The sequence below is a fragment of the Anopheles coustani genome, chromosome 3 (genome assembly GCF_943734705.1).
Source record: "Anopheles coustani chromosome 3, idAnoCousDA_361_x.2, whole genome shotgun sequence".
Lineage (NCBI taxonomy): Eukaryota > Metazoa > Arthropoda > Insecta > Diptera > Culicidae > Anopheles > Anopheles coustani.
In genome coordinates this window covers 63,636,061-63,659,947 of record NC_071288.1, presented here as the reverse complement: position 1 = coordinate 63,659,947, position 23,887 = coordinate 63,636,061, and the positions used below count along the sequence as shown (strand labels likewise).

Below are 23,887 nucleotides of genomic sequence, written 5' to 3'. Positions count from 1 at the left end.
TTTCACAGACTGACCTTGGCAGATTCGCTTTAATTATATCATGAAAATTCAGAAAAAGTTTCATAAAAAAATAGTTGCAAAAGCGATCTAAATGTTTGAAAAAGGGAAATTTGGGGATTATTCTAAAGGGTTATTTTTGCAGCTTGTCAAACTTGCGTAGTGATGGTATATCGAATCCCAATCGAATCAAATCTTTAGAAGCCGTCAGATGGGATTCGAATCTTTTGGAATCAGTCAAATGGTATTCGAATCTTTGGAATCCGTCTAAGGATCGAATCTTCAAGTCTTCAGAATCGCGATTCTGCCAACACTAGTTCAGCAGCCTCTGCGTTGTTGAAGATTATCCCCGGTTTTCTATCGATCCTAGCGATGTTGTAATGTTTTTTCTAGCCCGTGATAGGTTCGCGAAGAGTTCTTGAATAGAATAAGAGCTTAGCATACCTCTAAGTGAACGGCAGTGAAAAGTTGTACGGGAAGCGATGATTGATGTCGTAAAAGTGTAGGGTAGTGAGACGGTGGAAAGTTCTGTGTTCTTTGTAAGCGCAAGAAAAAGAAGCCTGTTCTGTGTGTGCTCGTGACTTCATCTCAGTCACGAATCCCCCGTGACGTAGTGCCGTCTTAGCATCCGAAGAAAGGGGAAAACAAGTAAATCAAATCAGAAGAAAAGGTTCCAATAAGAGTACAACACTCCATCCACACCACACCGCCTCCACGCTGGTCACTCTTCATCGTCCACCAAACCGTTGTCTTCTTCGTTTTCTTGGGGAGTGGTCGTTTCGGAGCAAGGACTTTTGTCAAGGTCTGGTGTGGTGTTTGCAAACTTCGGGGCTTCGGTTAGCCTTCGTCCTTTTTTCTCAGCATCCGTATAACGAACGGCGGCACACTGGGAACCCGATTGAAACTCTGTCGGCAAACGATGGCGGAAGTAGGCACCAGTTCCAGCGGCGACGGGGAGTCGGCCGCTCCGGACAAACCGAAGGGCACGGTCAAGTTTACCGACGCCGATCTGGCCGCTATCAAGCAGACGAGTGACACTTGGAAGGTAAGTGGTTGAAATCTTGCGAAGTAGCATGATCTAATGGTTGCTCGAAGATTTATTACGCTCGTTCAGGCTACGCCAAACATTAAAAGTAAGTTCGAAATGTGCAAGATAAATATTATTCCGTCCATTTGTCTTCTGATATGAGTCTCGGCTCATTGACCGGAATGCAATGCGAAGAAATGGAAAAATCAATATTTTCCTAAAAGCTGTTTCTAGCGAAGCATTGGTAGGGCAAGAAGGGGGATGTAGCAGCAGGTAGAACAGACAATCTGTTTTGTTTTTCTGCAGTTTTTGCTCTGTTTTGTGACGCTCGCATTGAACAGTGGGTGAGTCGCAAAAATCCGTTCACGAGCTTCATGTGACTATTTCGAGTGCATTTGCATGAGTGTAAGTGACCAATACATACCTAATGAACCGGTAATTAGATACTTTAATCGCTATTTCTAATAAGGATTTCTTCCTGTGAAGGTCAAACAATCGGTAATTAAAGTAAGAGTTTTTTCTAGTTTTTACGCAAAAACTTCTAGCGGCAGCGAGCTGTTATTTTGCAAGTCTTGAATAAGATAATACTAAATGATTTTCCATTTGTACAGCCGTTCGTACATATAGGTTATTTCACTGTTTTGATCGTGGGATCTTCTAATTCTACGTCTTATTTTGTTTGTTTCAGCGAAATCCTAAAATGGATTTCAGCAAAGCGGATTTGCTAAAGTTGCTCAGCTACCTGGAGGGAGAACTGCAGGCTCGCGACGTCGTCATAGCGGTCTTGAAGACGGAAAAGATAAAGCAGCTGCTCACTACGCCCCGTTACAGCAAATCTACAAACCTGAACGATCCACATGCGGCACTGTTCCGTGATCAGCTTGCGGCCAGCGGGAACATCGCAAGTCGCCAGTCGTCATTCCAGGCTGCCCATTCGGAACACGAGATGCGCCTAATCAATGACCAGCGAAGCAGCGTTCGCGAGCAAATGGACTCACTGGCCGCTCTTGTGATGCAACAGCGCCAGGCACAGGCAAAGATGATCGAAGCGCTCAAGGATGCTGAAGAACGTCATAAGCGAGTCGTACAGGAGCTGTACGACGAGCGGCGGAAACATGAACACACGACGGCTCAAGGAGACGACATTACGTACGGGCTCGAGATCGAGCGGTCCCGGCTGAAGCAGGAACTGGACCACGAAAAGGAGCAACACAAGGCGCTGGAGATTGAGCTGCGCAAGGTTCAGGAGCAGTTCGAGGCAGAAAAGAATCGTCAGAAGCAAATTGTTCTGCTGCTACTCGCCGAACGCAAGAAGATTATCATAAAGTACATCGAGGAGCGTAAGCGGAGCGAAGACTTGGCTCAGATCCTTTCGGAAGAGAAACAGCGCGTCGACACAATTGCGGAGGGGCTGGAAGAGGAGAGCAAAAAATCGCTCCGCATGGAAGCGGAACTTGAGAAACAGGCGCAGGTGTTTGAGGTGGAACGTAAAATGCTACACCAAAGCCTGGCAAAGGAAGAGAAACGGTACGTGCTAGTTATTAGCTCATACGATGACTGTACTTGTGGTCAATACTATACCATCGGTGCTTATCACACTAACGCAATGAAGTAAGTGATAAGGAAGATGATAAAAACCTCATCAACCTTGTCAGGAAACCATTCGTTGCAGTGTAATGAACGTTATTTGAGAACACAACAAATGATAACGGAGGTTAACGTTTTGAACCCAAACCGTTGTGGGGTGTAAGAGGCGGTGTTTATAATAAGCTCGTGTATGTGTTTTTTTTTTTTATTTTCCGTAATCTGTTCCAATGTCGATTGCTAAGAAAGGATGCATTTTGCAGAAAAAAACAAAACATATGATAGTGATATTTATAAAAATACAATTGGTGGCCAGTTAAAGTAATGTTAAAATGTTCTTGATAACATGTTTCACAAAGTACCTCGTGGGTGAAATACAGAAAACAATTTAAAACGTGTTTTAAATATAACACCGTAAACCTCTGTAATCATCGTTCAACCGTTTGGTAAATTTGTTCAAATGTCTGGTTTAGTTTAAAATAAGGGAATATTTTCACTGGGTCATCATAGAGATGATCTTTCGGTTCAATTTTTTTTTTCAAATTTAAATTGCTCAAATGAATGATGGTAACAAAATCTATTGTGACCGTAAATTGTTTCGATGAAATCTAAATATCGTATTACTTTGTTAGGAAGTATCTCCAGTTGTGGGCCAGTTTTAGTTGTTAACCACCCTTAGTCTCGTTAAATTTTAGCAGACACTGCTGATCTAAATAATGTCAACCTTGTAGTTTAAGCTCACGCATAGTCAGACCTGATACCAAGCGTGCTCTGCCATTTATTTTCTTCTGTGGCAAAAAAAAACCCGTAGAAAAGGTTTATGTTTTTAAATTTCATTAATTTCCGTAGGGCGATAATTCAAAACTAAACATTTAAAGGGGATGGCTGTCATTCTTTATACTTTACTACATCAAGCGTACACTAATTACAAAACTTACAAAACTTTTTAAAATACTTCAATAATTACCAAATCATTCTTTTACATCAAATAATGGTCACTTTATTCCATGAAATTTTTGGCGTTTAAAAAAATGATACATAATTTCATTTTATTTGCTTCCCAAAAACAACCCATTATATAAATAAAACCAGAAACACATTTTCCTTTACTGTAAAATAAAATAATTACTATAAAGTAAAGTTAGCTAAGGACTCTAGCTTTCTATTGGTGTTCATTGCTCTGCATATTGTTGCAACTGTCGAAAATTGCCACTAGGCCCACAACTGTGGATACATTCCCGAGCCATTATTGGAAACGGCATGAATGCTGCACTAAGCTTAAAGAAAGTTGGAAATTTATGGTAGTTTAAAACTGTTTGTTTACCAAAATCCATTTTAGTACTACATTTTAGTATTTTAGTTGTTTGAACTAATTGTATATTCCTTTCTTTTGCAGAGTAAAAGAGCAAGAAATCGAGATACAGCAGCTGAAGGCGGAGATAGATTTGCTTCGGAAGCAAACCGGTATACGACACCCGTTAGTGGCACCGCAACTACCTACCAAGCCGGGAGGCCTAGTTCCATCCCGTCCTTCGATCGCTGGTGGCCTCGTCGGTGGAATACCTTCGGGCGGTAACGCCACCGGTACTCCGGGAATAGTCACAACGGTGGGCAGTACCACAGCTGGTAAGTTTACGATGAGAAACCAGCATTTCACTTTTTCAGATTTTTTATTTCTGTTCAAAAATTGTTATTTGTTGTTTTTTTCAATTGCATTTAATGAATTTTAAACCTCCGATTCACAGTAAAAAATAAATTAAGTGATGATGATTTATTCTACTGCGAATTTTCTCCTTATTTTAAAATATTTATTTTGAGCAATAGTTTGCTTACTACGGGAGTAGCTGGACTACTTCACTCCTTACCTGTCTTTCTTATCTCAATCTACTCCACCTATGGCTTTATCCGTTTCACAGCGACAGCGGGATCTATCGGAATTGCAGGCGTGCTGCCGGGGCAGATGATAAGTAGCATGGCTACGAAAGTGGTCCAGCCGACCGCCACCGTATCGAGCGTGCCCGTCTCTGCACCAAGTAAAACTCTTGTTGGCAATTCTCTCTTGAGTGTATCTTTCTTGTGTTTCGATTATTTTGTGTTTGTGTGTGTGCTAATGCTTACTGCTTCACAAGTCGGGTTTAGCTTGAAATTTTATGTTGCACCTGCCTTGTGCACCGAAGCAGAATTTAACAAGAGCGTGTTGTTGGCTTATGCAGTCATTATGTGTGTCCTCGTTTTTTAGCTAGCCAAATGTTTCAATTAATTCTAATGATTGAATTATGTTTGTACACTCCAACAGCAACCGGGATTGCTCGATCCGTTTCACCCGGGCAACTGATCAGGCAAACGGCAATATCGCAACTTTCGGTCACGGCTCCGCCAACAGTCGGCGGTAACAGTAGCCCGGTGGCCCCGGCCGGCACCGGAGGATCTCCCGCCGGCGCAATACCGTCGGAAACCTATGCAAACACCACCGGAAAGGTAAGCAAGCGAGCCCGCATTTGTTTATCCATGTTCAAACTCTCATTAGGATGTCTCGTGGTTGTACTGTTGATCATTTTCACTACTCAAATCGCTTGCATTGAGTATGGTTTTGAGTTTGTTATGTACGTTTGTGTATGAGTTGCTTGATCGCTTGTTGCGGGAACTTTCGGGTATCGTTAAACCCCCACGGGACGGTCGCCTACGGCCCTTTCGTTCCCTCGTGTGTTCGAACAACCTAACCACCTAGTCGTTTATTTATTTTAAATACTTTATTTATTATTTTTTTCTTTGCTAGTTTATTGCGTTGTCTTGTCCGTCCTATAACCATTGCTTAGTGGCTTCGCGTACATCCTTTGATTCACTTATCACCAGCTCGCATTTGGTATCTCATCATAAATAATTCGCACTGGCTTCTATTCAGGGGTTTTGTTTCCTTAGATTTGGTTACCCGAGGTCTCTGTCATTTTTAATATGCGGTTTAAGTGGAGCATCCACTGCGCTTGGTTTAGTAACATCATGTATAGTCTTCCTAGTTGTATTGCAGTACCCTTTGGGTCATCACTAAGCGTAAAAATACATGTTTTGAGTAATAAACGAAATGTCAATTAATGTATATTTTTCAATGGCGCAATATGCTTCGGTTGTTATAAAAAGTGTACATATGGCCGATTCAAATGATCAAGATCTCGACATTCTTCACACATATTGATTGTCCAGCCACCATCAGATAGAAATCAGGAAATGTGCCTGTATCATAATTCGAGTTCGAGTGCTCTGTTAGTTCAGTTTTGTTTGTATAATTTTATTTTAAATGTAGTTCATAGAGCATTCATTTCACCCATATTGCGTAAGCGGTGCAAAACCCTCTCTCTAATTAGCTAATTTTATTTTTCTCATTTTATTTTCCCTCCTGTTTATCTAAATTGAACCAATAAAATTAAAATGTAAAAAAAATGCAACCGTGGAAAATGTGTTTGCGTAAAACGAATCGACGTTGTTGACGAATATAACCATTACTATATTTTGTCGCTGCGCCACGCTGCCATGTACGTTGGTGGATATCTGAAAATGGCACAATTGATCTCGATATCTAGTAAAGCTGCGAAGCGAAAACGAAACTATGCGCGTTGCACGGTTTTGTCTACTATTGGGTAGAAGCATAGCGCCAGGATTCGTAAAGGGAAACAGATCTGTAGCCTATTGCATTATGCATATAACGAAGCCCGCGGAATATCTGGTGTTTCTTTTCTTTATAACATTGTTTAAAATTGTTGTTTTTGTACCGTACATTCGGTTAGTTGTAGTATACACTACTAAAGTAACTAATAACATTAACTTATTAACCAAATTCCATGCTGCATACCTCAAACTAATTCAGTAATACGCTTTTGCGATGGTAGCAGAACATGCGTTAAATGTTTGTGCAAATACCAAAGAAAATTTAACCTTTCGACGCAGCTTGATTGCCGATTTCTAGTGCGTTTCTTTTCCGTTAATAGCATTAAGTTACGTTTACGTTAAGTTTCCGTTTTGTTCTTTTCATGGGTGCAAGTAGTTTGTTTAACATATTATCAGAAGAAACCCAAAAGAAGATCTAACAAAAACCATCGGGAATCGGTCGATAAAACTGTAACACTCCGACGTGTAAGAATTATAGAAACCCCCCACAAAACACTATAAACGCAATCCCGCAAAAACAATCTGTCGTTAACGAATTGCAAATCTTATAAATAAACCAAACCAAACCACAAAATCTCTCAACACCGTACTTGTACTTTCTGCACACCACTTTAACCATCGCAAACACCTTCTGCCGGACCCATCCTACCAACAGATGGCGAGTACGGGCGTACGTAAGGCAGCCGGTATAGCCGCTGCCACGGTAATAGCTGGCGGCGCAGGAACAGGAGCAACGTCACCGGCGGCGGCAACGAATTCCTCGGCGATGTCTGGCTCCACGGCGACCATGAAGAAGACAATAATTCCACCGGTCGGAGGCCGTGGAGTGCCACCACCGATCCCGCCCAACAAGCCCCAAATTCCGCCGAAGCTGTCCGGGGTATCGGCGGTCGCTGCGGTCGCTGCGGGAGCTGTGTCGTCTCGTATACCCTTTCTCAGCAACAGCGGAAGCAGCAGTAGCAGCAGCAGCGGGAGCAGCACCGGATCGTTGGGCAGCAGCAACACGACTCCTGTTAGTCCCGTCAGCAGTAGTATCAGCAGTAGCGCACTCAGTAGCACGGCCACCGCAAGCAGTCTCATCAATGCGTCTGCCATGAGTAGTAGTAACAATGTAGCAAGCATCAGCAACAACAGCAGCAACAGCATCAGCAGCATTAATAGCAATAGTGTGCTCCCACCACCATCATCAATATTCTCATCATCATGCGCTCCCGGCATCAATGCAAACGCAACCCCAATCCAGAGCACCACTCCCGGCAATAACGCTGGCCCGATCGCGCCAAACGCCTCACACCATCATCCGTTTCTTGTGTCACATCTGTACACGAACCATCCTCACGCTCATCCTCAGTCTCATGCCCATCCGTCAACCGGTTCGTCCGGGGGTGTTGCCAGTGCACTTTCGCCGTCCGCCAATAATGTTATCGCCTCTTCTACAGCTGGCAGTGCCGTTGTTGGAGCCAAATCCGTCGCAACCACAAGCCCAGCAGCAGCAACCGTGTCCGCAGCAGCAGGCTCCATCGCAGCACCAACAGCAACAACAATCCCTTCCCAACCACAAAGTGTTACGCCGACAGCCTCATCTGCCACACCCGTTTCATCAGCCCCCCCAGGTGGGCCATCCGAAATACTGACCAACGTCGGTTGCGAAGGTGGGCTTGCATAAATCCGGCGGCCGCTAGTAGTTGGACGTTGAAGGAATTGTTCATGGTCGCTCGACATTTGGGTGGGGGTGAATAAGAAATATTTCTTCACCCTCGCCCGCCCCACATTAATGTTTTTTGCCATACTATGCCACTGGTTTTTTAATTCGACAAGTTTCCCTAATGAACGTGACAATGCACACTGACTGGTTGGGAGCAACAGCCAAACCCCTCTTGCTTCTACTTCTTGACTACGAAACTGGAAAGTGTGTTTCGTTTCTTCTTAAATGGTTTGCACTTCCTTGCGTCCTACGTAAGAGGTAGTAATCAACCGGAGGTACTACTGTTCAACGAAATATGAATGTGACATAATTGGTAGTTCTAATTCTCAACGAAGAGTACGAAGACGATCTTCTCTTAAGGGTACAGTGAGCACAGATTTATTTACATCACCATCGTCCATTTATTTAGTATAATTTTAGCTAAACTTTAGATTCAATTTAAATGTGTATGTTTTAAACTGATTAATTGATTCAATGCAAATTGTTTCCAATTTTTGTTCGATTCAGGGGAATGAATAATTTTTATTCTTTAACACGTTAATCGCCATGTCAGTCCCTGGGGACTGATGGTGAACTTTCCGTTCACGCCACGTCGGTCCTTAGGGACTGACGAATCCATGAGTCGTGTCGGTCCGCCAGTGTCGGTCCGCCAGTATCGGTCCGCCAGTGTCGGTCCGCCAGTGTCAGTCCGTCAGTGTGCTTCATTTTCATGGACTCTCTTCGTTTCTTTCTTTCCACTTCGTTTCGTTTCACCGCTGCTAATCGTGGCAGTGACTCGAACACAAACATCGAACGAAATTGCAGACCGAGTGGCGTTAACGGAAAGTGTCACAAAACAGGCTGGGCGGTTAACGTGTTAATAAGCCGTGTGACACTATGTATGTATTGTTGGCAAAATTGTTAGCAGTATTTGCTGGATTGCTAGAAGACAAGAAAAAAACGACACGGGTCATGCGTCATCGTTTTGGAAGTTGCTTCCACAAAAGTGCAAGTTTTTGGTTCATTTTGTACGTCCAAAACATGCAAAAGATGCTACTTAAAATTCCGTTCACATGAATTTACAGTGATAATTTTAGCCACCGGAGCGTCGAACTAGCTGATTGTGATTTTATTTTTTGTTGAGACATCTACATTACGTTTTAATTTAAAGAAAAATATTATACATATTTACGAAAAACTTAGGCTTATCACGCGTTTCAAATGAGCAAAATAAGTGTGGTTTAAACAGTTTCGGATCAGTAACATCACATTCGCAGCCATCACACCAGACCTCATGGGAATCCTACAGCATCCATGAAACATCACGTGCAATCCATTTGTTCACAACTATAGCGTGTCCATCCAATCAACATCACATATGAATTAGATATACAGAGGCAAAATAGACGGATAAATATTTCCTCACGTGTTAATGTTGAATAAATATAGTATTATATTGCCTCAGTCTATAACCCAACAAAGCAATTAACATTTGAGGTAAATGTAAGCATTGCAGTTAAAAACAGTACATGTAGTGGCAACAAATACTTACGACTGCAACCGCTGTGCAATAGAATTTGGAGTTATCATCAAGCGTTAGCAATGATCTTACTACATTTTAAAACTGTGCAGCTTGAAACTATGATATAGCCATAATAAACTAAAGCATTGTAGCTATCAGTGCCGGTCAATGGTTGCCGGGTATCAATGTCCTGCGGTATACAGGGCGGTAATCGCTATTTCTATTATAAAGTAATAACTACTGTTCTATAGCAGCGTAAAATCAAAGCAATAACCATGTCACCTGAAACACCTACACTGACTACATCGGTGGACAAATCATTAATCGCAAGTTAGCTTGACGGTAAGCAGTAAGTTATATACCAAAACAACGTTACATAGTAGCGAATGATAATTTCGAACTCTTGGTGCTTGCTGATTGAATTTTCGAAAGTGGTAGTGCAATCTTGAGCTACAGCTGCTCAGAGATTTACGTTTACACGTGCCGTGGGAGGCAGCTGACCGATGGCGTGGGAAAGATTTATTTGAGGGAAGAGCTTCCAACAAAATTAAGCAGTTTTAGTTTTCTTACCGATTTAGCTGGTTTGACCATTACACGACCACAGCTATGGGGAAATATGTATGTCTATCGAGATACTAGAGCAATGACATTTGCAAATTGCTGTGATTTACCAATTTTGTAGCACTGCGTTTAGCATTTACATGGACAAGGTGTAATGTAATTTGCTTTTAGAAAAGTTCCGGCTCGATTTTCAATAAAGAAAACTATTTGGTATGACTCATAATAACGTATAGCAACGTACAACCAAATACCAAATTATTATCTCCATAGGATTCCTAATCTCATTGCATCATCAGAACGTGCAAGGAAAGATCCCTACTAGTTTATATCGCTCAATGAATCAGATTCACGATATTACAATAATTTAATGCTTTGGAAGGAAATCTAAAACTCTACAAACAATTAAATTCCATTTAGAATTTCTAAACCCGTTTGCCACCATGAAAAAGATGTACAAGTTACAAAGAAAAATACAATCACTTGCATAGCTTAGAATGTGAAATTACCAATCTTGCCGTTACATATAATCAATGCGTGGAAATTGGAGAGGCAAACTAGAATAGAAAAAAAAAACGAAATTCAAGCGACAAGTCTAACAATAGTGAATGGCCCAGACTAAGTCACTAAGGATGCTGGCATCTCACCGGTCATATTTCACGCTCACCTAGGCGTACGATTGTGTGCGATTCGGAGGGGGGCAATTTTGTAGAGGAGTGTACTTTTGTACCACTCGCTAAAGAAGTGGGTTTCAATGTACTCGACATTTTTTTATCCACGGAAATATCTTTTTGAAATTGGTAGACTTTTTTTTTCCTTTTTATTTCAAATTTCACTATCTCTATTTTAAAGGCTGCAATCTGGATCTCAAAAAAAAAAAAAATACAATGTTAAACGAAACATGTAGATGAAATTTGTAGATGCCAATAAATATGCACAGGGAATAATGGGAAATGATGTAACATGAAGGGAAGGATGAAAATTACTATTAGAAATAAAACTCACTTATTAATTAGGACCAAACAGCTTTCGGATAAAATACTTACAAATGCCTCCAGCGTGTTACTTCTTACGATTATGGGAGTGGATTGGGTAAAGCCTAGGGGTCCCAACGTATTGCTAGACTGAACTGATGCGTCAGCTTCGTTAACCTTAGTCAAATGATTTTGATGATATAAAAATGTGGTCACCCCAGCGGCACACAACCAAATTGGAAACCGATGGAAATGTATTAGAATGTTGTCATAAGAAAGCGAACATGAGAAGTATATTGTTAAGATAGAGACAAACTTACATCCTTCGTTTCATGGTGCACTTTCAAGGATGCAAAACTAGATGTGTGACAGCACCAGTTGCTGGCCATAACCAACAATAACCAGTTGTATACTGAGTGGTTTTCTCTCTGGCGAATGTTGTTCCTACATTCGGCTCCACTACTACAAAACCCAACAGGAATTTAATCGAAAGCAGAATTACTAACGAGTTAGTTTACCACCCGTTTACGCAGCTGTAGTGGAAACGAAATAAGATATATCTATCCGGTGAATATAATCTATTATTTTTTGCAAAACGTTGTAAGAGGTAGCAACACAATTGCAAATATACTTATATATTCGATAAATTTGGTTGAGTTGTTCTTTATTAAATCGCATGGAAAAATTACCGTTTTCCTGAAACCTTTGGCTGTAAACGATGGTAAGTGCGAGGTGTTGGTCTACTGAATTTATATACATAGAAACGCAAGATATACAATAGAAACGCAATAATAATGGTTGGGGGCCATAAAACTATAAACTAATGGGTATAAACTAATGGTTTCAAACAAATGTTGTTACTTTCCTACACTGTGCACTATTGTTAAACACGTTCATAATTTTTGTTTTATGTAAAATATACTCTTGACATGGATTGAACGATTCAAGCTTGTCAACACTTCTACTATTTTTTCCACAACGACTTGGGTTGAACGACTCAAGAACTAATATCCCCACAATTTGTGGGCTGCATTACAGTATCTTTATGTTTTAACTAGTAAACAGTAACTTTATGTTTTCATGTATTTCATTTTCTGCGAAAGGTTTACAGATCGCAAACGTTCTCACGGAAGATGGTTACTCTTACGCCCGACGGAGAGTCCTGCAGCAGACATCGGCAGATATCCGGTCGGTGTTGATTGCCATTCAGAATCTCTGCTCATGCCTTAATAAATTTAATGTTTAAGGTGGTTTTAAGGTAATAAATGGTTTGATAATTTAGAATTTATTTATCGATTTATTTATTTTATTATAAACCACTTGTCAGCCTCCGTGGGCTACACAAGGCAGAATAACAGCCATGGTAATATGGTAAATTATGCTCGCTCCAGCTTTTTGCTGATTGTTGATTATTTTATGTTTTAACAAATTTAATACTTTATGTATGTAATTTAACATCATCCAACAGAAAATGCTCCAACCTTATTGTGTTGCAGACTTGAAGCCGCCACGTCAAGCCATCTTGTGAGACCGTTGTGTGGAAGTTGCATACAACGATTTCGGGAAAATCAGGTGCCTTACCTTTTTTGTGCGGTTCCCCTGTTTAACCGTTGCCATGGGTGCGGTGGAAAATCAAAACTAACATATTTCCACACTCAACCGTGCCCATGTAAGAGTATTCCCCGAGCGGCATTTATTGTGTTTATTTGTTATCGTCCTGTTGAGGCGGAGCAGTAGGGCAGCAGTCGATCCGTGGCCGTGTTGGCGTAAACGATTCGAACGGGAACATCGGACCCCGCTGCCGTTGGGTGTGTGTTTTATTTAATTTGTCTCTGGTGTGCGGGTGTGTGTTCCTGGCGTGTCAGTGTTTTGGTGGTCGGTGGATTTATCTTACAGTCCTAGGCGAAACGAGGGACTATTTTAATTAAAATAGAATCGACTTCGTTCTGCTGCAGTTTGGTCTTTGTCCTTGAGGTCTCTCCCTTGGAGAAGGATACCTGGCCCCAAAGCTAGAGTCAGAGTGTTTCCTCAACGTGGGTGGAGAGTTGCAGTGCCCGCCTGACGTTACGCCATTGATTTTTCTTTTGTCCTTCTCGTTGCTGCTCGTCGTTTGGTGATTTGTATCGGCCAGAAACTCATTCAAACTGTGTGGTGACGTCCGGAAACGTGCTTATTTGGTTCTCAAACATGGCGAAATCTGCGTCCTTCCTGTTCGAGGTCCGGCCACTGTCGGCCTCGGTAGCAGCGAAACCCTTGCGCAGTGTGAAGAGTGCGTCCGCGGCGCTCCGTCCGGTTCCAGCGTTCTCGATCGAATCGCTCCAGAAGAACACTTTCGTAATGGGGCCACCGAAGGCACAGAAACGTAAGCGTGGCACGATTTTCAACACAAGCAAATTTTCCGCACCGCCTATGAATATGCGCTTTCCTTTTGTCCCTACAGAACGATACATGCTGCAACCGAAGGCCACTTCCTTCCGGATGTACTACGAGCGTGGTGATCTGCCGATTAAGATGGAGTACCTAACTGGCGGCGACAAGATTGCCTGGACGGTGGACATCGACAAGCTTGACTATGGGCTGTATCTGCCCCTGTTCTTCGACGGTTTGTCGGAGACGCGCCACCCCTACAAGACGTACGCCCGACAGGGTGTGCAGGATCTGCTGGCGCACGGTGGTGACAAAATTTATCCCGTCATTCCACAGCTCATTATCCCCATCAAGAGTAAGTCTTTAAGGTTCAAAAAAGTTTGACGAAACTTTGATAGAACGGCAATGCACACCTGTCTGCATGTGAAGTTTCTCAACAATCAAACCAACAACGAGATTTATCCTCGGTCGCTACGTTAATTTTTATGTTCTGCGCATTTTTTAAGGATAATGGATAGTTGTACAAACTTTACAAAATAATAAGTTTTAAAATTTTATTGTAATATTTAACTATTCTTTTGTGTAATTATGGCTCGTTTATCATAAACTGTTACTTACCCAAATTTCAACGGCTCAGAAAGAAGAGTTGTTTTATTTTCTGTTCAATTATCATTTCTATCAACACACTCCTGACTTCTGATTTGAACAAAGCTAGAGAAGCTTTCTGAATTATCTGTGGTTCGCTGTTTTTACCACTTACTCAGAAAAACTTCAAAACAATATTGTTCTTCCAATCTGAAACAAAATACAATACCCTAGAAAGTTGACATTCCCGGTCATGTACCTAGTGGTATTTCAATATTGAAGTTACGACTGGAAGTAAATTCGTTAACATTATCCGTAGAAAAGCAAGGTTTTCTTGAGGGTATAAATAATTTTATCTGCAAATCAACTGTAAATTCAATTATATAGCAATCGTTGGTCATGTACAGAAGTAGAATACAGAAGATTAAATATGTGTTGCAAAGTTGCTTAATGTCTTTACTGTAACTACCATGCTTTACTTAACTTACATGATGTGGTTATAAGTGGTCTAAGACCATTTAGATTGCAACAATTTGTTCGGTATAATTTAACTTATTTTGAAGTTCTGATTCCGTTGTACAATTTATTTCATAATTTAAGTGCTTTTCCAATTTACGGTTAAGGTAGCAAAATGTTGGATGTAAATACAATTTTGACCATCGCCTTCCCATTTCGCGGGCATCCGATTGGTTAGGTTTAATTAACGTTAATTATTAATTCTCCCTTTGGCCACAACCACTAATTGCTTTGTCACCGCATTACGTCATATTGATTGTGTACCGGTGTTCGACCCAATCCCAAACCAGATGCCCTCAACACGCGCAACGTGGAGGTGATGTGCGTTACCTTGAAAATCATCCAGCAGCTGGTGATGTCGTCGGATCTGATCGGACCAGCGCTCGTCCCGTTCTACCGCCAGCTCCTTCCGATGTTTAACGCTTACAAGGTGAAAAACAGTAAGTATCCGTATCGAGAGCCAAACGAACGGTGACGTACGCCCGAAAGCCAAAGTATTTTCCTCCTAATCTTTCCTTGACGTGCGGGATCTATTTGCCATGGTGATTCTGGGAATCGCTTCCCATTCCTTTAATTTCGGGGAGTGGCAGTTATTTCGTTATCGGCTTGATTTATCGCTCAAATGACTATTGATTCACCGTTATTGCTGCCCGTAGGATTCTCCTCCGGGGTAACGGGGTACGTGCACGGAATACTCTGCTGATGGTCCGCTGCCTATAACCTTGGGTACAGTAATTGTTCTTAACGTGCCGGTTAGTGAGCATTTGAAAATTGTCTCCATCCCGTCCATTTTCGCGTTTATTAGTCGCCACTCTCTCGGCATATTTGCGCCCCCATACTTGTGAAAGACTTTTAACAATGGGGTGTCATTTATTACTTCTGCCTTGAGCAATGAACTATGACTGCTTCTTAATTGTCTTCGTTTCATTTCTGTTGTCGAACGATGATAATTTATTCTTCGAGTTGAACATTACGTGTCGTTAACGAAGGCACGAACAGGGTGTTGGATAGCTTTTAAAAACGTCTTCTTTCATTTTTTTCACAACAAATGGAGACGCCTGGTCCTTTACGATGGGATATTTTGTTGTCATTTCACAATGTCATGGGCTTTAAAAAATCATTTGTTTTACGCCGCAAGCGGCCGATCCGGATCAATTTAGTGCGGAAGCTATTTTGGGAGTGTGCTAGCAATACTAAAGCATTTTGTTAGCTGACTGTGACTTAATCTTTTCGGTCTCGTTCTGGCACGCTTGAAGACATAGCGTGCTAGTGTGCTTCAGTATACTCGGCGCTATCGATATGAGAGCAATCTTGATGTAATACGAATAACTATAAAGGAAAAAAAAAACAGATTCATAAATACCAATGTCACTGGTCATACATTATTTTATAGTTTCCACTAGTAGTAGCTAGTAGGTAGTAGGTTTGGTTGTTGCTCTGTTTGCTGTAAACCTGCCCTAAACAACATGTTCATTACTTTGGTTAGGATAAGATTGAACAAAATTTTAAAGATTTGCCGAACCAGTAATAATGTAATGAAAGAACGAATTCGATTCCTAGGAAAAAAAAGTATACCAAAAGCTAATCAAGCTGATGCTTCTGTACCAAACCGTACAATAAAATAAGGACGAAAATCCGTCATAAAGACAGTATTCTTTTTAGTTGATTGTTTTTTCGAACGCTACCATGGAACATATAGATTCTCTACAGAGAAATGGGCCTTAGAATATCTACAGCATAATAGCGTTCCAGCGTTCGGTTTAATTTCCCACTCGCTCCTTACGCACCATCGCTGCCGCCTCGTATGGTCGATGTAATAACTATTAACTATTAACGATTCCACTTAACACCACTGATCGAGTGCTACCCCCTCCCCTCTCTGTTCCATCCCGCAGTCAACTCCGGCGATGCGATCGATTACGGCCAGAAAAATAACATGAACGTGGGCGATTTGATCGACGAGACGCTGCAGGTGCTGGAGCGGCACGGTGGCGAGGACGCCTTCATCAACATCAAGTACATGGTGCCGACGTACGAATCCTGCTACCTAAATTAGGCGCCTACCCAAAATGGGAGCAACGTTAGGTGGCATCAGCTGAAAGGAGGGAAGGAAGGTAGGGTGGATGATTGTGACAAACGTACCGTGATGTGGTTTTCCCGCGGCTGGTTAATGAATGATTTTCTCATACATTCTAGATGGAGTCGCGTCGGCAATTGCATTATTCCACGGATCTGGCTTTCAAGAACGTCACATAGCATGCATACATATACATATACATTGTGCCAAAATTAGACCTAATGCTGGAATATCGATTAGAAGATGGGGGAGTTTGCCATACAACCCACTAACCGAAACTCCATTTTGAGTAAGGGAGGTCCTGATAGTTAGATTGAATCGTTAGGTATAGTTTAGGTAAAGTAATTAAGGATAGCGAGCTGAAGGAATAATTAAGAAATATAGCCCACTGCTATCTCTACCATTGCACCAGTGCAAGCGCCTCCGCTACTTTCTACTAAACGATAGTAGACAGTTTGTACACAAGGAAGCAAAGTAGGTTATAATAACATATCAAGTGAAATGAAACGGAACTTGCTAGCCGTTGTTACATGCAGTACGCAGCAAATAGGAAAGTTGTAGGTTAAAACAATTTAATAGTTTAGTAAAGAACCATTCGTCCAATAATGTAGTACGCACCGTAATAAGCTTTAAATTAATATATTTTGAATGATTTAATTTGTAATTAGATCCAAGTTTAGCTTTCTTCAACATGGCATAACTTTCCTGCCAACCAGTCGTTCTTTGTTTCGGATGAGAATCATTATATTTCATTGGTCAGTAGGTAAATAAAGGAAGGCGTCACATGTTTTCAAAATAGACATCTCAGTACTATTTGGTTTATTCCTATTTGTTGTTTAAATATTCTATTTCTTCTAGTTGCCTGCCACGACATGAACTCTCCATTCTTGTTTTCTCATTCTCCTTGTCTGATTTTCATACTGTTAGCTAGTCTTATAATACCAAACACACTGTGTAAAAGAAGCTTTCTGTTACCTTCGGTTTCTCCATTTTCGCTTTCAACATGCCTTCACACATTAAGCCAGACATAAAACGATTAGATTCCCGCCCGAAAATTGGTTCTCTCGGCCACGGTACGGCCCATGTTACCGCTTGATGCTCTTTCCCTATCAACGGTTTAGTGTTCTATCATTTCCGTTACGCTAATTACCTGTTCCGAATGTATCGCTAAATTACAACACAACAACAAAAACAGCTCTCTAACAACGACAACGATGCCGGGACCGGCGAAACGAGTGCACGATTGCGACCATCAGAGACGCGTGCCCTACATTCTACCTAACATGTGATGTGCGCCAGTGTTCTGCTTGCTACCCGTTTTAACGCTGCCTCGTAGGTGCTTTTGGTGCTTCTCTTGTTTTGTTTCTATTTCTATATTGATCCATTTGCAGTTAAATAGATTTCTATGTTCTGTTTTGTTAACGTCCCATTTTTGCTTTTTGTCTGATTCAGTTCGCGGACCAAATTGGTTTTGCCGATTCTACGTTTCGTTATTCTAGGGGCTATTTTGCGGCTCCCTATTGGTGTACTTTTGCTATAGGTGATTTTGGTGCTTTAGTTTGCTGGTACGGAAACTCGTTTCAGTTCGCAATTTCCACCGGCTTCATCATCCCCTCTACCATACTCATCGTCTCCTGGTCGCTCGGAGAGGAAAGGTCTATCCTAGAGGGACCCTATCACAATCTCGAGCCACACATCGGTCTTGGTTGTCTTCTATCCAATCACCCTAACCCTGGAAGCAGTGCAGATGGTTCGGATTGTGGTCCGTCTCCCGAAAGTGCTGGAGGCACAATTCGTTGAACGGCTTCGGACCGCACAGGCAGCAGTAGCTGGCGTACAGGGGGGAGCTTTGCGTGGTTAGCTGACGGACGATATCGAGCGAAATGCGTCCGTGCGCGTAACTGGCGTGATTCTCAGCGTCCGACGGCCCGTCAATCTGCGGCGATCCTACCGACAGAGATGTGGTAGCCGATGGCGATGATGATAAATCGGGTAGCGTCGTCTCTGAGAGGATATGTCGGAGGATAAACCTAGATGGAAGCGCAGGGGTGAAAGAAGCAAGAAAGAGAATGGAACCATTAGAACCTTGGATGGGACAATTCGATTTATTGAGTTATGTCAGATCGAATCATACACGCTTCTTTGAGCAAGCCTAAGATGGACAAGATGATTCCACAAAAAAAAAACTAAATAAACACGAGGAATGGCTTTCGTGTGTGGGACTATTTTTCCCAATCATATGAAAATCAACAGCCTGAAGGTGGCGTTGAAGCTGGCACCACTTTTCCGGTTGATTATTTGATTTTGTAACGGTTGGAGTGAAATGTCAAAGATTTTACGAAAACATAATTTAACGCTTAACGAGAGCCATTTGTGATCATCATTTTATGCGAAAGACAGAACACACATTTTCTCACAGACCACTGACCGAAACGTTTGCTTTTTGGAGTATTATTAACGGCTCCAGATGATTTTGCTTCATTGCTAAACTGATGTCAACGGATGACCTTCTGAATGTATGTCTATGTAAGATTTAGGAATATGTAATTTCTCCAACAGATCAGAAATATTGCATACAATTGGTTAACTTATCTAGAATAAACTATAGATGAAAAAAGTAAGAAGCCTGCTAGCGCTATGTTGAAACAATCATCGAAGATTCTGGTTAATAATAGCGAACTCCATTGGAAAATATATTTTGAAAAGGATGCCTCGTCGGATAGAGGCGTCCTTTTTAAACAAAGAAGATAATGTGCGATAGTTTTTATTAAACCACTATGAGTGGTTTTGCTAATGTCAAAACATTGATTTATTATTAAACTTTAATGCTAATGTTATGCTAATACGTTATTGTTGCAGATGTGTGATTGTGCTAACTTATTTTATGTCCAGCCTATTTCCAACAAAATTTTAGAGGTAAAAACTGTCTGCTTTAGTGATTTTTTGCTGTTTGATTCAACTTTGCTCAACACATATCAATCTAACAAATTTATGAAAATCTAATAGTACATTTTTTGAAAATCAAATGCAGGTCATCTAGTTATATACAATTAATGATTACATTAGATTGACTTTAGTCTTTATAATATGATAGCATACATAATGTTGAAAAACTATTACTTATTGCGTATCTCTGTGTATTATAGTTTAATAAAAATAAAAATTTAAATTTAGTGTTGTTTGTTTACATAACGTCACAAAAAGTCTCTCTTCTTCCCTTGTTTCTCAAACTGTTTTGTCCCGTACCACGATAAACTCTTTGCTGCTTCAACAGGGCTACATATTTTATGGCACAGAGTATCGTTTTTTTAGGGTAATGCTGTAGAAAAGAACCCTCATAAAGCATTGGTACCCCAAAGCCGCAACTGTGAGATGTGATAATGTAATTTAGCCTTATGGTTTTAAATAGAATCATTCATTTGGGCATTCGCCAACCGGTGGGGGAAGTGGGTGTAACTCGATAAACACGCCTCGAAACAGCCAGGAAATTTGTGTCCGTGAGCACCCTCAGGCAGCATTAACCGTAATGTGGAGCATCGTAATTGGTCGGTGCGGCCAACGGGACGAGCAAAAATAACGCAAATGGAACGCATCCTGGAAATTATCGCAACCGGTTTCAGCCGTCTTCAAGAGTACTCTCGACGGCTGCCGTTCCGTGAACGACTTTTGTAATGTGGGGTATCTAGCGAAAGAGGGATAACCTACCTTAGGGATTCTCAAGCATTATTCACATTTAATACAGCACATCTTTTCACACATACGTTTTTTTTAACACTTAGAATATACAAGAAATGCCGTGCAAGATATGAAAAATATGTGGAAATAATTTAATTGTATTTAATAATAAATAGCAAATTCAAAATATAGCATACTTCTTCATATCGCAAGTCCTGAAATATTACAATTATCCTTAAATTTTGGAGACTAATTTAGCATTCGCACGATTGAATAAGTTGAGAAACGCTGAGGGCGCTGCCTTTCACAGCCGACCTCTTTTTTGTAAGAGTTTCTTACTGAAACATAAAATCCCGTACAGTGAAACAAAGCCTGAGATCCAGCCAACTGGTAAAGTTTCATAAATAATTTCATCCCCACAGCGGGAAACTAATTAATGCTCGCTGTGTGGTACGCTGACTATCATCTTTTGCCGCGTCGGGAAACGGTTGGCTCGTCCGTAGTGGTCAATATGGAAAAGTGCTAACATTTGCTACAAGGCAAAGTCTTAACGTAAAATGTGATGTGTAATTGACTTGATTGTGGGGAGAAGTTTTCGACGTGATGCGGATGTTTGCTGTTGAACTAATCAGACGCTGCAGGCCTTGGTCGTTTTTAGGTCGCTCTACAGCTGAGAGCATTTGTTGAAAGAAATTACTACAAACGTTTGTAATTAATTCAAAAAGTTGTTTTTAAATGACTACTCGGAAAGACTTTTTCGTGTTACATAATTTATATGCAGCATATACATAATAAATTGAAATCCCTACTGCAGCGTTTGAAGTAAAGATGAAGCTTAAATAAAACTCTCATACCCTTTCATATTTCATTCTTATCCTATCGTCCAAATAACGGCCATGGCTCAGCCAGCATAAAATATGTACCTCGACCGTATAATTCAGTTCAAACCGGTTTGATCATGAATAATTCAGCTACAAACTCACCACCCAGTTGGCACATAGTTCCTCCCGCTATCTGCTCCTGTTTCACTTACTAACCGGCAAGCGATTGACTATCAACAAATGTTCCTTCAAATATATGCATGCCAACTAGCCGGCCGAAATCAATTCAACACGATGAATCGAAACAATGGAATTATTGTCACACGTCGGCTGGTTCCGTCAGCTTCCTGCAGCCATCTGGATACGTATTCGATCGGGTCCTTGTGACAAAGAGCCTCGAGAATCGTTCCACACCGAGCCACAATCGCAGTGAGCGAAACAAAAATACATAAAACCCATCCCAAAATGGGTCCACCACCGGTGGGTCCCACCCTCCGGTGAAGCACAAAAGTTTTCGTTCCTGTTGTTGGTTCGGCAGGGAAACGCAAGACCATACGCTGGGCGGAAGCAGAAGTGCACCCGTCTGAGTGCCCGTGAGATAATAAATTACCTTTTGTCCTTTTTGCATAAATTTTCCAACCTCTCCCGGCACCAGATATCGGCTTCGGTTTTGTTGAAGTACAGCAGGCAGATGTGTTCTCTGTGGTGGAAAGAAAGGTAAGGCAAAGAAAATCCGATGAAAATAGATTGAAATCGAGTTACGTCAGTGTAGCGGTAGATCTAGTCTAGTTTATATTTTCTTCCTCTCTCGATGAGGTGGACCAGTTTTAACTTAGACATAAGTTGTTTTCATTTCATACACTTGGCCATAGGGATAAGCAATAATTGATTGCCCGTTTCGCTGTGGTTGCGTAACGATTTTCTGTTCTCATGAAGGTGAAAAGTTCTACCGTACGCAATAAAAAAAGGCAATTGATTTGTGGTGACTCAAGTTTCTACCTTTCGGACTTTGGCGCCAGAGAATTTGAATCACGGGGATACACTTACGTTATACGGTGTTCTTAATCAAATCAAAGCCAAATCAAAACTATTGTTTGTCAAATGAAAATTTAATTACAAAAGATACTTTTGGGACGGTCCAATTGGTGATGTAAGCTAACCACAAGAGGCTTTATGTCGCCCTTACCAAAACCACACAACCATGGATCATGTTCCAATTAGCTGGCAATCGCTCGGAACTGGTTAAAGCTAACATTACGGAAGTAACCTAAAACGTTCAAGCATCAGCATTAATATATTGTTTGAAATTCACTAGGTAAAACGGCCCGGTTACACGGTCCAGTTACAGGACAGAGCCCGTTTACAGGGCCCTGTAACATGGCCCGATAACAGGACCCGTATACAGGACCCGTTTACAGAGCCTGGTAACACGGCACGTTTACAGGGCCAGTTTACAGGACCCAGTTTCAGGACTCGTTTAGAGGACCCGTTTACAGAACCAGGTAACAGGGCCCGTTTACAGGGCCCTGTAACACGGTCAATTTACAGGGCCCGGTTACACGGTCCACTTACAGGTCTCAGTTTACAGGGCCCGGAAAGTCAGCCCGTTGACAATTCCCGGTTACAGGGCCCTGCTACAGGGCCTAACCTTACAGATGTAGTTTGATTATTAATTTTATTCTGCGTTGGTTATTTGCATCACGTTGCAGCACCACCTTTTTCCCAAGAGTAAATGCAACGTTCGATTTGAAATTGTCCCCAAAATCACGAAAACGTTTCATTTCCCTCCTATTACAAACATTGAATGAAACTGTGTCTGCAGATTTGTGTTTGCTCTGTTTTATTTTCCGGTAAAGTAACCATCGATAATCAATGTAACCATCGACTACCAAAAACTCGCTCATCAAATCGTTCACCGGATCAGAGCGCAAAAAAAATTTCCCCTTCATCCTTAGTATCCATAGCAAAAGCAGAACGCGTGGGAAAACTGGTATGCTGCAGTGCATCTCGCTTTCGCGCTCGCTTCGCTCGTTCGTTGCTATATTGCTATCTAAGCGTAAGAAAAGCGTTACATCAGTGCATCTCGCTTACGCGCTCGCTTCACTCAATCGTACTGTCTAATGGAACCACTCAGTTAGCGGAGTTTGTATACGGGATACCACATTAAATTGAGAATGTGTTCTATGTGTCTGTCATAGCCTACCATTTGTTAAAATTGCAAATTTTACTAAAAAAAATTCATGTCTGGATAAGAAGCTCTTATTGAATTGAATTCATAGGATTCTGCAATGCAATGCAATGCATGAATGCATTCTACCCCACCATCTTGGCTATTTTAATGTCATTTTTTTTAAATTCTGTGGCACAACATCCCCTAGTGGGACAAGGCATCTCTCCGCGTTGCAGTAAGCGAATGACGGTACATTATTGATCGCCGGCCTGCCATTCGTAATACCGGAGGGTGCCAGACTCGAGATTCGATCACACAACCTGCGGCGTGGTGTTTCCTCGCATACCGCTGCGCCATGGGCACCCCCAATTTTAAGTTAATGTAAAATACATACTTTTTTATTGTTTAAGCACTAAAAGAGACGATAGTGAATCGACCAGTGAAAATTTACGGTATTTTTCATGAATGAATTAAATTCTTTTTTTCGTTTAAGTGAGGCATCTTGCCTCACATTACCTTACTTTAGTGTATCAGTTAGTGAATTTAAATCCATCCAAGTCCACGACAAAAAACAAAAGAACGATGTAAGAAAGACAAAATGTGCAGTTACGTTGTAGGGAAAAACAAATGCAATCTTCAAACCCTCCATAATCGGAGGAGAAAATTCATC

At 41.4% G+C, this 23,887-nt stretch overlaps 3 protein-coding genes across 5 annotated transcripts in view; 2 read left to right on the top strand and 1 right to left on the bottom strand.

Annotated features, from left to right (window-relative positions):
- The first annotated feature begins 399 nt into the window (after window positions 1–399).
- Window positions 400–9,424, top strand: LOC131260209 (CTTNBP2 N-terminal-like protein). Of its 3 annotated transcripts, none has more exons than XM_058261892.1 (6): window positions 400–1,042; window positions 1,713–2,551; window positions 4,005–4,234; window positions 4,531–4,641; window positions 4,905–5,086; window positions 6,924–9,424. In XM_058261892.1, the coding sequence occupies exons 1-6, from the start codon at window positions 917–919 to the stop codon at window positions 7,932–7,934; spliced, it is 2,499 nt and encodes an 832-aa protein (XP_058117875.1). In that variant the 5' UTR covers window positions 400–916; the 3' UTR covers window positions 7,935–9,424. The 3 variants fall into 3 exon arrangements, with proteins under 3 accessions (XP_058117875.1, XP_058117874.1, XP_058117876.1); XM_058261891.1 differs by having other exon boundaries at window positions 4,525–4,641; XM_058261893.1 differs by lacking the exon at window positions 4,531–4,641.
- Window positions 9,425–13,193: 3,769 nt separating this feature from the next.
- On the top strand, window positions 13,194–16,530 carry LOC131260227 (parkin coregulated gene protein homolog). Its single transcript, XM_058261917.1, has 4 exons — window positions 13,194–13,368; window positions 13,447–13,728; window positions 14,765–14,914; window positions 16,370–16,530. Exons 1-4 carry the CDS (start codon window positions 13,194–13,196, stop codon window positions 16,528–16,530), a joined length of 768 nt encoding a protein of 255 aa, XP_058117900.1.
- Window positions 16,531–17,363: 833 nt separating this feature from the next.
- The window catches only part of LOC131260212 (cytochrome b5 reductase 4), a 37,948-nt gene continuing 31,424 nt past the window's right edge, over window positions 17,364–23,887 (bottom strand). Inside the window, exons 5-6 of the mRNA XM_058261895.1 lie at window positions 21,658–21,747; window positions 17,364–18,581 (exon numbers count right to left, since the gene is read on the bottom strand). Coding sequence (XP_058117878.1) covers window positions 18,278–18,581; window positions 21,658–21,747 — 394 coding nt within the window. The 3' untranslated portion in view covers window positions 17,364–18,277. The remainder of the gene's footprint in view (window positions 18,582–21,657; window positions 21,748–23,887) is intronic.

What these genes read in the sequence shown, in the direction of transcription:
- LOC131260209 (XM_058261891.1), top strand. Translation starts at nt 917, where the DNA reads ATGGCGGAAGTAGGCACCAGTTCCAGCGGCGACGGGGAGTCGGCCGCT. An exon ending in CTGGCAAAGGAAGAGAAACG is followed by an intron (nt 2,552 to 4,004) that starts GTACGTGCTAGT and finishes TTTCTTTTGCAG; the next exon opens with AGTAAAAGAGCAAGAAATCG. An exon ending in CGTGCCCGTCTCTGCACCAA is followed by an intron (nt 4,642 to 4,904) that starts GTAAAACTCTTG and finishes ACACTCCAACAG; the next exon opens with CAACCGGGATTGCTCGATCC.
- LOC131260227 (XM_058261917.1), top strand. Translation starts at nt 13,194, where the DNA reads ATGGCGAAATCTGCGTCCTTCCTGTTCGAGGTCCGGCCACTGTCGGCC. An exon ending in GCCACCGAAGGCACAGAAAC is followed by an intron (nt 13,369 to 13,446) that starts GTAAGCGTGGCA and finishes TTGTCCCTACAG; the next exon opens with AACGATACATGCTGCAACCG. An exon ending in CGCTTACAAGGTGAAAAACA is followed by an intron (nt 14,915 to 16,369) that starts GTAAGTATCCGT and finishes TCCATCCCGCAG; the next exon opens with TCAACTCCGGCGATGCGATC.